The following is a 12,278-nucleotide window of genomic DNA, read 5'->3' as shown; positions in this document are numbered from 1 at the left end:
ATTATGTGTTTTGTAATTTTACACAATTAAAAAGAAAAAAGGGCTGAGGGAAACCAGAGAAGCCATGAAGGAGAATAATCAGCCCCGTGCAGGGTGGAGCCCCAGAAGAACATTCCAGCTGGCACTCCAGTGTCCAGTGCTGTGGTGCTGATATGTTCCACTTCTCCAGGGCTCCTTAATAGCTTGGTTCCACATGTGTTGAAACTTGAAGTTGTTTGGAATATAGGCCTTAACTTAGGTGGCACATCCCTCTAAGTCAACCCCAGCACATCCTCTCTGGCCTCTTGGTTACCACCTGGTGGCTTAGGGAGGAACCCACATAAGCAGCTACAAATCCATTCTCCTGTCTTCTCTTCTCTGGATTGGCAGCCAAAGACAGGGCTGACTTGAGATGTAGCTCAGCAGTAGAGCATACGCTTAGCAAGTGTGAGGCCCTGGATTCAATCCCCAGTACCCCCACACACACACACACACACACAAAAGGTGGGGGTGGGAAGGGGGCTGTCCCTCACTAATGCTCTGGGAACCATACAATATACACTGAAGGACCCATGAGCTCAGGGAAGAGGATCTTTCAGAAAGTTCTTCCACTCTGCTTCTCTTACCTTTTCTTCTGTATCTGTCATCTATTGCCACAATAATGCTGCAAACCAAACCACGCCAAATCTTAGTGGTTTAAACTAGCAGTCATTTAGTATTTCTCATGAGCCTTGGGGGAAGCTGGCTGTTTTGCTGACCTTGACCAAGTTATGTTAGCTGAGAGCTGGTCTAGAACAGCCTCATCTGGGACGACTCAGCTGTGCTCCACAGGGTCTCTCATCCTCCAGCAGGCAAAGGGATCACCACTATTGCAGTGGGAGAGGGAGACTGAACCCAACTCTGGAAACCACAGAGGCCACTGGGGATTTATAGCCAATGAGCAGGCTGAAGGAATCAGTGGATGGAATATGACCAAGAGGAACTTCGTTAGGCAAGAGTGGAAGGCATTCTTCCTAAATGGGCTTGGCAGAATTCTTGCTGAGCTGAGCTCCAAAGGCCATGGTCTGCCTAAGACAAGGGCTCAGAGGAGTCTTTCTAAAACTGAATCAAAAAGAGAATCCTTGTCAAATTGAGCAAGTGGGAATGTACAGACTTCTTAAGGTCTAGGCTGAGTACTGGCAGTGTTACTTACATTGGCCAAAGTAAGCCACAAGGCTAGCCCAAGTCCAAAGAGTAGGGAAATGGCTCCTTCGCGCTGCAAATATCATGGACACAGGGAAGGGTGGAAAATTACTCCCATCTTTTCAATGGATTTCCTACTCTCTCCATGGGAAGACCCATCTTCCCTGACCAGGACCCTCAGGCAGAATGACCCCCCAGTCACTCCCACTAGCCTGATTTTTGTACCCTGGCTGAGCATGGAAGACTTTACTACCTGGGAAGGTGTAGCCTGGGAGGGTCCAGTGTTGGAACCCAGGCAGCCTGGGGATTGCACGTCGTGATGAAGTTCTCCACACCAAGAAATGGAAAGAGAACAAGACTCCCATGACTACAACACACCTTCAGAGAGACCTGGTCATAGGAAAAAGCAGAAGTCTGGATGTCAGAGGTAGGTGGAGAGTAACACCAGGGGTAAATGGGGACTTATTAGAAATGGTAATGATGACATTAATAGTGGCCACCATTTCCTGGGCATCTGACATATCTTAGGCATCATGCTAGGCATTTAATCATGTTTAACATGATTAAAACATCCCTGTTGTTATAACCCTCATTTTTACCATTAAGGAAATTAAGACTCAGCCAAAAATCGTGGAGCTAGCAAATGAAGATGACTACTATCATTTGAATCCACAGTTAGTGAGCACCTTCTGTGTCGGGCTCTGTGCGAACAAAAATAATCAGTCAAGGAACCTGGCTTTCTACAACAGACCACACGTGGGAAAGGGCAGACAAGCTAAGAAGGTGCTTCACTATGTGCTCGGGCACAAAGAGAACAGAGGAAGGATGCTCGTGGGGCCTGTCTCGCACTCGGGTTAGTACAGGCCTTTCCTATTGCATCACGTTGGCTGCTCAGAGGTGGTTTTGAGTTAGCAGCCTTTGGCTGCTAGTAACAGAGACCAGAAATAACAATGTCTTGAACAAAGAACCGCTTAATTATTTTCTCTTGCATAAAAGAAAGTTGGAGGTGGGCAGCCTGGCTAGTACAAGAGCTCCACTGTCCTTAGACCACAGTGTCAAGGGGCAGGACACAGGTGGGATCTGAGCTGGGCCCAGGGAAACTGCTTTCCCAGGTCCCCCATCCATTGCATCCATTCCCTGACCCCAGGGTAGTTTCCTAAATGAGAGACCAAGATTCTGAGTCGGGGACTTTGAGATGGGAAGTTCTTAGGGGGACACACCCTGGGTCCCCTCCTGGGACCCCTACCTCTGTGCTGACTGCACATGAATCTGTTGTCAGCATGCCAACTGCTCCTAGGCAGTTCTCCTTCCCTTGGGGAGCAAGTACTTTCCTTGGAGTAGATGTTTGAGAAATGGCTGAGGGGCTGGGGGTGTAGCTCAGTTGGATGCACAAGGCCCTGGGTTCAATCGCCAGCACCACAAAAAGAGAGAGAAAGAAGTGGCCGATAGACAAACGCAGTGCACAATTTGACTCAGTTGTATCCTCAAGACCCCCAGTGAAAGGACAACTGCTGGCATCTCAAATCTTCAAATGGCACCATCTGAGAGTAGAGGTTACCTCTATTTTCACCATAAAATGGGGACCCACACCCTTAATTCCCTGCCAAAGCTCAGCCAACACAAGGCATGTCATGCATAACAAACTTTCCTGGAGACCTGAGGATAACATGGGACACTGAGTGAAAAATTTTAAAAATCTCACCCACCAGGGTGCTAATAAACATGCCCCTGCTATGCAGACTCTCTCTGGAGATCCTCTCCTTGCCTTGGGTTCTCTGATCCCTCAGGCCACCCCAATATTTCACATCCCAGATGCAAGACTCACACCCACTTCTCTCCCCACTTCCAGAGAAGAGAAGGCAAAAGATGTGGCTCCTAAGGAAAGCAGACTTTGATAGAAGTACTTGAACCACTTAAAAACCTGCCTAGGACACGATCCCATTCACAAGAAATCTCCAGAATAGGCAAATCTACAGATATCGAAAGTGGATTTGAGGTTGCCTAAGCCAGTAGGAGTTGGGTGGGAAGGGGTGACAAAGGGTATAGGTTTTGGGGTGAAGAAATGTTCTATAATTAGATAGTGGTGATGGTTGCAGAGTTCTGTGAATATACTAAAAACCACTGAATTGCGTGCTTTAAACGTGTGCATTCCAGGCAGTCTGCTACAGCTCAATGAAGGGGGTAGTAGGCTCAAGGCTTCCCTCAGTAGCCCCAGCCCTTACATAGAAAGTCACCAGAGCGACATCCGTCAGAATAAGGGAGATGCTGCTTCGAGCACAACTCCACTTGATATACCAGACACCTGCAGCACCTGCCTATTTGAAGGACCATAAGCTCACCTGAGCAGCAGGAGTAGCTGATTGGCCCCCCTAGGGAAAACGAAGCCGCCATCTATAACAGGGACTAGAACCCCGTGCCTGTTTGTATCTGATAAATGAAAGAGTCAGGAAATCAATGAAGGAACGATTGCTATCACCTGCCAGGTTAGTGAGTACACCTGGGAGAGAACCGGGGGTCCATCTCCCCCTTACAGCCCTTTACACACACAGCTCCACTTCACTTTGATTTGTCATGCAAACCAACTGGCCCAGGTGAAGGTGCCTGGATTAAGTCTCCCAGTTTCCAAGGGCTTCTATGGCTCTCCCAGAGGCTCAGAGTCATGATGTGAACGCCAACGGGCACAATGGCCTCGCCTTTGCCAGTCCTGCTGGCCTTTCACAACGAGAGCAGGAAATAAATGACTCAAATGTTCCTTTTGGCTCAGGCAATTGTTTAAATGAGATTTTTGCCTTCAGCTGCCAAGCAAGGAGGGCAGTTCCTTCAGGCCCCTCTTGGCTGATCCCAGGGTGAACTGGACACAGGTTTATGTGCCAATTTGTTTTACTAAGTGCAAACTGCTGCTGATCAGGCCACCGAAAATCAGCACAAAGGCCCCAGGAACCCCTCAGTTCACCAGGGAGCAGGGAATGTCTGCCCTCTCTGAAATGTTTCCAGAACAAATCCTGAGGTTTATTGCCCAATTCAGAGGCCCTGCAGATGCCCTGCTGGGTCCTGAAGTCTAGGGGAGCAGATTGCTCCCCTGTTTTTTTTTTTTGAGCCCAGTGACTTGAGGAGCCCAGAAATGAACCAGCACATGAGAAGGGCGCCAGGGCAAACTGGGTTTGAAAATGACTTTGGAATCTTGGCTTAGTACTGGGTGGCCTTGGAAAGGTTTCCTGTCCTGTCTGGGGCTTGGAGTCCTGGTATGGCCTGAAAGGGCAGGGACGTATCACAGAGGAGGTTCCTGCCAGGGTCTGGCACATGACAAGTGCTCACAAAGGTCCTTTCTCCATCCCTGCAGTCAATTCACAGTGTCACCTGCCCCGCCTCTCTTGCAGCCTCATTCCCTGAAGATGCCCCCACTGCCAGCTCCTCTCAAAGGGAGGACAGAATGCTATGGGGGTTAAGAGGCAGGGGGCCTGCATGGTCAGTCAGGACCCTCCAAATCCTCAAAACTTGCCAAGGACCCTGGGGGAAGTTACTTACTTCCTGTGTGCCATCTCTTCTGAAAAATGAGGCTAAGGACGATTCTTGCATCAGAGGCTTCTTGTGAGGAGTGGGAGGCAGCAGGGGGAAGCCTTGTGAGCAATGCAATGTTGGCCAGTGATGGACCACACAGCAGGCTACGTGATTAAGTCAGTCCACTTCGAGTCTGCTCAGTAACTCTCCTTTGCCAGAATGAGAGCAACCCACAGGCAGGGCCCAAGCCTCCTGTGGCCAGTCAATGGTCTGCATCTGGCCAAAATTTGTTACCCATTGGCTCCTCCCAGAACCAGTGGGGAAGGGGCTGGCAATTCCACCTGTGGGGATCCTTGGCTTCCTGGGTCCACTAAAGCAGTTCTCTTTCATTCTGAACCTGGAACCCATTAGACCCCCACCCCCCGAACTACATGCTATATTGTGTATGTGGCTGGATATTTTGAAAGAGGAATTCCTCACCTTTGGCAGATCCTTGGGAGAGTCTGTCTCAGCTTCCTTTCTCCATTTTATTTCCTAATAGCATTTCACTGGCTCTGAAATGCTATTAGGAAATAAAATTGTTTCCTTTTCATTGTCTGTCTCCACCACTAAAATGGAAGCTCCAAGAGACTCAATGGTTGTGTCCCCAGATCCTAAAACAGAGACTAGGTCTCAGTATCTTGGGAATGAATGAGCAGATGAGGTATTTTGATCCAAAGGTAGAACTGCAGACCTGCTCTGCAATGGGAGTCTGGGCCAGCCCTGCAGTCTGTGGGGGTTCTCTTCTAGGTGCTGCATCTGGGCTGGAGATCACTAGAGCAGAGACCAGTGAATGGGAGTATGTTCAAGACCCACCTGAGCAGAGAAGAACCTAGAGGGCCTTGGACCACACTTATTTATCCTGCCATCTTCCAGAGAGGAGAAAGGGCTGTTTTTGTTTTTGTTTTTTTCTTTTTCTCTCTTATTTTCTCTTTCCTCTGTTGTGAGACAGGGTCTCACTATGTTGCCCAGGCTGGTTTTGAACTCATGGGTTCAAGTGATCCTCCCACCTCAACCTCCCCAGTAGCTGGGACTGTAAGCAGGTGCTGTCATAAGCAGGCTCACTATTTTTGACTGCTGTATAATACCCTGTCCCAAATCTTTGGGGCTTAAGGACAATTTTACCATATCTCACAATTTTATGCTCAGGGATTCCTTCAGTTACTGCTTAGCTGGGTGATCCCTCTGCCCCACATGGCAGTGACTGGGATCACTTGGTGGTGTTCAACTGATAGACAGGCTGGTCTAGAGGATGCAAGATGGCTCAGAGTCTGTTCCCTGGAGCATCTGTGTCTGGCTGCTCTACTCAGGTGGCTCTCAGCTCCCAGAGGCCAAGGCAGACACTTCAAGGCTGCTTTTGACCTGGCCCTGGATGTCACATACCACCATTTCCACCATATCCAACTGGCTACAGACAAGTCACAGAGTCACCGGATTCAAAAGAAAGGAACGTGAATGACACAGGACCACTGGGTGGTGGTGTCTCCCCCTGGCTGGGTTTAGAGGACAGAGGCTAAAGCAGGGATGCTAAATAGGGCTGGGAAAAGGTCAAGAGCCTCACCCCTTTGACTTGCAAAACAAGAACCCAAGGACCATGAAGCCACCCCCCAAAAAAAACCCCACCAAACTTTAGCTGACCCCATATTCTTTGATACTTGGCTCAAACATTACTGACCACTCACCTACTTTCATTTTCAGGCAGATCTGGGACATACCTCCTTCGTCAGACCTGCAGACCCAGTGAAGAGAAGGGTGTCCTCTGCTGACACCAAGTTCCAGGATCTGGAGGCCACTGCTCCTTCAACCTTCAAACCCCTCAGCCCCATCTGACCATGCCAACCTCTGAGAAATGTGCCTGAGAATTCAGTAATCAGCAGCTGGTTGCTCTGGCAACACTTCAGATGGTTCAGGAGAGAGGAGGGCAATTCCCAAAGTGCTCCTGGTTGCTCCAGCACCATCCAAGGGAGATCTCAGACAAGCCAACACAGGAGGCTGGGGAAGATCAGAACACTCTAAAAACGCAGTGGGGATGGGAACACAGGCCACAAACCCTAACCTTGGGCAAAGGGAGATAACCTGGCTTTCAGGAAGAAAGTCTCCATGGTTTCAGAGATGTTAGGAATCCACATCTCAGCACTTCCTGAAGAACTGACAACCCTCTATAAAACATGGGTGGAGGGGCTGCATTTCTCCTTTTTTGGTACCAGGGATTGAACCTAGCAGTGCTTAACCACTGTGCCACATCCCCAGCCCTTTTATATTTTATTTAGGGATAGGGTCTCACTGAGTTGCTTAGGGCCTCACTAAATTGCTGGGGCTGGCTTTGAACTCCAGATCCTCCTGCCTCTGCCTCCTGAGTTGCTGGGATTACAGGTTTGTGCCACCATAACTGGCTTCATTTCTTTATTTTAAGAAGTTTCTAATGTGAATACTGCAGGAAGAGGCTTCAAAAAGCCAGGCTTTGAGTCCCAGTTGGGTGGCCCTGGAAATGTTACTGAATTTCTCTGATCTTCTTGAAGAATACAGAGGATGCTTCCTGCACTGCCACAGGAAACAAAGACACGAGTATCTAGCACAGTGCTGGGTATATAATAAGCATCAAGAGCCAGTAGTCTTAGGCATTATTATCAGGCTGGTACCCCAGCAGCTGCTGCCAGCACCCTTCTCTTTTGCTGCTGCCTGGGCCCAGAGAGACAGACGAACTACTCTGAAATAGCACCGACTGACAGATCTAGGGACCCCACAAGGAATCTCCAGGTAACCCCACACATCCTTATGTCTGCAAATACTTTCTAGCAGCCACATTTTTAAAATGTGAAAAGAAGAAAATTTGAGATTATATATCTCATGTGTTTTAAATTTATATTGGATAGATCAAAGATATTTTTTCAATATGAGTGTTTTCCCACACCTAATGGCAGACCTGAATTTGGCCCAGCCATGATTTGATTCAGAGCTCAATGACCTCAAGGGGCTACCAGGACTACAGTTGACAGCCCAGGTCTAAAAGGGGCTGGGTGTGCCTTTCCCCCCTGGGAGAGAGGAGGCTCAAGTGTGGTAGAAGGAGGAGCCTGGGCTTGTGTTTACGATACTTCCCTCCCCCAGGGATACCAATAACGTTTTCTGCAATAACCCCCTGCCAGAGATGAAGAGAAGAAAAAGAAAGGAAAATTACCAAGAAAATAAATGGTTTAATTTTTTAAATCTCCTCAGCAGATTGATTAGTAATAATAGACAACCACATAGAAAACATATTCTTTATTTAAAACAACAAATAAACAAAACAAAACCCTCCAGCTTTGATTTGGGGCCATCAAGGACCAAGAGATTCAGGGGCCAAACAGGACATGAGGATGTGTGGGGTTACCTGGAGATTCCCTGTGGGGTCCCTAGGCCCAGAGAACCATGGCAGATGTGAGCTGGGGGGACTCTAGTGATCTGGGAAGGCCCTAGTCTCACAGACCACTGGGCTCACCCTGCATTCAGATTTGAGATGTGGACTTGGGTGTGAAAGATAGTACTTACAGCTTGAAGAAAAAAGCCCAGCCACGGGGAAACAGAAGGAAAAACAGAAGGAAACTGGAGGAGACAGGAGGACATACTGAAGAAAACACCTTGTCCTCTGCCTCTTGCTGGTGACAAAGAAAATACCTGAGGTTTTAAAAACAATATGACTCTGAAATATAGTAAATAAATTTAAAAAGTACAAAGCCAAAAACATTCTTGCTAGAGATCCTTAAAACAAAAAGAGTCTAAAACTTTTCAGAAAAAAAAAAAAATGTGTGGTCCGTTCTCCTAGAAATGGGACTGGACTTGCTAACTGTGTGGTTCTTTCTTGCCTGAAGAATCCCCATTTGCTTAAATGGCACTTGAAAAGACAGACATAAGATGACATTTGGATAGACGCCACTTTCTACAAGGAGAAAAGAGCTGGTCTCAGTGGTATAGAGTCTTGTGGGAGCCAAAGAATAAAGAAAATTCTACAGCCAGATTTCCTATTCGAGTCTCAGTCTATAGAAAGTTTGACATCCCAGATAAAGAACAAAAGCAAACTGCAAACCAATATACGAAAAGGTCATTCTGAACATTTTAACCTGAAATGAGAAGCAAAGACAAGGAAAAGACAAGGAACGGATTCTAAGGTACTCAAGTTCCAAATACACAAATCCATTCCTATTTGTTTCATTATCTTTTTCTTTTTCCAACAAGTTGGAGAAAACATGCAGAAATAATGGCCACTGATGGAGTTGACTTCATTCTTCACAGGGCCAAGCTTGAACAAGGCACAGCTCCCTGGTGTTTTGAAAAGGGCGGGGTTCTCCATCAATGATGTGGGTATCCAACACCACAGGCCTGCCCTCCTGCTGAATAATACTCCCTGGTCATCTAAAAATGACCCAAACCCTCTGACAGAGCAGTAAATTATTTTGAAAACTTATTATTTAAAAAAAAAAAAACTTCGTTATTTTTTTAAACCTTCTTAGTGGCTTCAGAATCAAGTGATCATTTCATGTAAATTTGTTTCTTTTCTAGACGCAAGGTATAGTTTTAATACAATCTTTAATCTGGTCTGAAAAACATACTTCAGTATTCGATGACTTGAAACAGTGTGCACATGTAAACGGATGTTCTATATTGTTCGTTTGTTTCACCTGCCAGGAAAGGCATCCACCAGTACTTAAACCCCCTTCCCTTGGCTAGTCACCTAGTTACCAGCTTAACCCAACATTGGGCAAAAAAGAGTACGCAGAAGTCAATACAACACACATCCTGACGAGTTTACAAGCATCAAGAGCAATTTAGAAGCAGGAAATAAATAGAAACATCAACCACAAAAGGTCATCACTCATTCTAGATTTAAAGTGTCCTTTTGGCTTCCTACCTGGCCCGACCCCAGATAACCCACATGTTTGCCCTGCCCCCAGTGGAGGCTTTTAGGAGGGAGCACGTCTCTCTGCACTTCTACCTGGGTGGGTGTGGGCTCCAGCACAAGGAATGGACATTTCCAAAGTGTAAAAACACAAAACAACATACACACACACATACAAAAAAAAATATATATATACCACAAAATAACCGTGGGCCCATGACCTCAAACTGAAAGCTGCAGGTCAGCCAAGGTGAGAGGAGCCATCATGGTGAAATCCTGTTCCTCCTGTTTCTGCAGAACTGGGTGCAGCACAGTCAAGAGAGAGTCTCAAAATGCGAAGACATAACAAAGACCGTTTCTCTGATGCAGCCTGGCGGGCTCTAGATAGTTCTCGTTGAGGCAATGAGAAGTGGTGGGGCCTTTGCATTTTCCACCACCCAAACATTCAGCTTGGGCAGGGCACAAGCTCTGCCCACCTGGAGCCCTGGTGTGGTGTCACTGTCCTTGTGTTCTTCATTCTGACCCTCTCAACAGGATGCAACGAGGTCAGGGCTCTGTGATTTCCAGCTGGTAAACCGTGAGTCTTCTTTTCCTGCCCATCTTTATCAGGAACCTTTCCGCTCTGAGAAAACAAGCAAGGCCTCTCCAAGTCCACCAAGCAGGAGGCTGCAAACAACAGCATGAGGTTAGCTTCTCACTCCTTGCAGATCACCCAAGCTGCCTGGCACCCACATAGAACAGGACAGGGGACACCTCCTTCGGTCTGTGAGTGCAATTCTCATACCAGCCCAGACTGCCTTGCTTCTAGCTGGAGTCCAGGACCTATCTGCCACTCAGGGGCAAACCTCCGATACAGTGAGGGAGGTGAGGGGGCTGGAAGACTAGCTTTAACACCTTCCCTCGGGGAAGGCAATGGTGTGTTCTGCTCCTCCTGACCGGCTCGGGCTCCCTGGAGGAAGCACACTAGATAGAAAGGCTTCCCACAGAGCCCTCAGGGGCTTTTTGCTAAAGAGGGCGGATGGCTATGAAATGATGCAGGGGTCCATAGTCTGATCATCAGTAAGGGGATACACTGTGAATCTTTGCATTTCATTTAGACTAACAGAACATTGAGAGGTGAACATACAAATGGGGAATCATGAATTTTCCACCAGAAAGAAATATGGTCAGTGATTTGAAAATTGAAAATGAAGTAGTGTGAGGATGAAAGACAGTGAGGGAAAAAAAAACAGTTGAATATTTTAACATGCCTAAAATTTAATACTTCCAAAGGTCTCTCCATTTTCTATTTTAAACTTCTCAGTAGACAATCTGGTGTCTGTCTGAATCCCCTGTCATTCTGGGCACTGGGCGGGGCCATCACCAAGGGATTATGATAGTCGGTCCCTGAGGGTGAAAGACTCTACAGAGGAGCCAACCACCCTTTCAAAGAGGTGCTTTTCTTCCCTTCATCTCTATCCACATACCAGTCCTCTTGTGTGCTCATACACAACACACTTACACACACCTCACATACACACACACACACACACACATACACACACACTCTGATGACAACACCTTCATATTTCTTTTTTAATATTTATATTTTAGTTGTAGTTGGACACAATACCTTTATTTCACTTATTTACTTTAATGTGGTGCTGAGGATCGAACCCAGGGTCTCGCACATGCAAGGCGAGCGCTCCATCGCTGAGCCACAACCCCAGCCCAACACCTTCATATTTCTAACATGTTTTGGATGCTGAATATATCAGAAACACTTGCAGGCTGCTCACAGTACATTTCCAGTAAAAAATGTCACCTATGTGGGTGACTCTGATATCAAGGTAACTTGCACAATTTTGCACTTCTAATGCAAGAGTGAGTTGACTATGGGTGAGAATGTAAACACAGTCAACTTAGGGTCAGGCTGACTTGAGTTCAAGTTTTGGCTCAGGTATTTATTATCTATGTCGTCTTATTAAGCCTCAGTTTTTCCATCTGGACCACAGAGGCTGACCATTTCTAAAAGCTTCTGTGAGGCTTAGAAATAATATGCCTGAAGCAATCACCGCTGTGCTTGGCAACCATGGACAATCAATAAATTATGAGAATAATAAGAGAATTTTCCTAATCAATTCTGTTCCCAGAACAGCAATCCCTTTCCGTGGATCTCACAGCAGGCCGGCCACCCAACCTGAAGATGTCTAGTGATGGACATGTCCCATTGTGTAAGCCAGCCTGTCACACTGGCGAGGAGCTCTGACACCCACCGAACAAGAGTGTCTCTAGGGAGGCACTGAGTTGGCTCTGGGGACTGATTGAGACATGACTCCGCCTCACACTTGAACACAGCTGCATCTTATAACCTCACCTGTGAGTCTAAGTCCTACTTTCTGAACCAAGAGATAATAAATATATTCCTTCGTCACCCTGGAGATTGGGAAGATCCCCCAAGCTACCAGGGCCCCCTCTCTCAACAAGGGCAGAGTGCATGCGGGTTAAGGAGCCAGTCACTGAGGCAGGGGTACAAGGGTGCTGCCCACTGGAACAACAGAGGGACAATGGAGATGGGGGGGCAGGGGAGATGAGCACTGAGTTATCTTAAGCTCCAAGTGCGAATGTAATTACTTCTTGCTACTGAAATCATATTATAAATACTGAGAATCCATCAATTCCATTGAACTCACGATTGTGTGCCTGGAATCAGTATCTATGTTATGAATCA

The 12,278-nt window shown here is 47.0% G+C and overlaps 1 protein-coding gene and 1 long non-coding RNA gene across 4 annotated transcripts in view; both read right to left on the bottom strand.

Moving 5' to 3' along the window:
* Positions 1–5,054, bottom strand: part of LOC125617755 — a 57,613-nt gene extending 52,559 nt beyond the window's left edge. The window contains exon 1 of the long non-coding RNA XR_007348860.1: positions 4,687–5,054. This is a non-coding gene — a long non-coding RNA (uncharacterized LOC125617755). The remainder of the gene's footprint in view (positions 1–4,686) is intronic.
* A 2,887-nt stretch (positions 5,055–7,941) lies between these two features.
* Positions 7,942–12,278, bottom strand: part of Tmem241 (transmembrane protein 241) — a 119,444-nt gene continuing 115,107 nt past the window's right edge. For all 3 annotated transcript variants that reach the window (XM_048806438.1, XM_048806439.1, XM_048806441.1), the window contains one exon: positions 7,942–10,234. In XM_048806438.1, the coding sequence (XP_048662395.1) occupies positions 10,174–10,234 (61 nt within the window). In that variant the 3' untranslated portion in view covers positions 7,942–10,173. The remainder of the gene's footprint in view (positions 10,235–12,278) is intronic.

The sequence above is a fragment of the Marmota marmota genome, unplaced genomic scaffold (genome assembly GCF_001458135.2).
Source record: "Marmota marmota marmota unplaced genomic scaffold, marMar, whole genome shotgun sequence".
NCBI classification, from domain to species: domain Eukaryota; kingdom Metazoa; phylum Chordata; class Mammalia; order Rodentia; family Sciuridae; genus Marmota; species Marmota marmota.
This window is presented reverse-complemented; position numbering and strand designations above follow the sequence as displayed.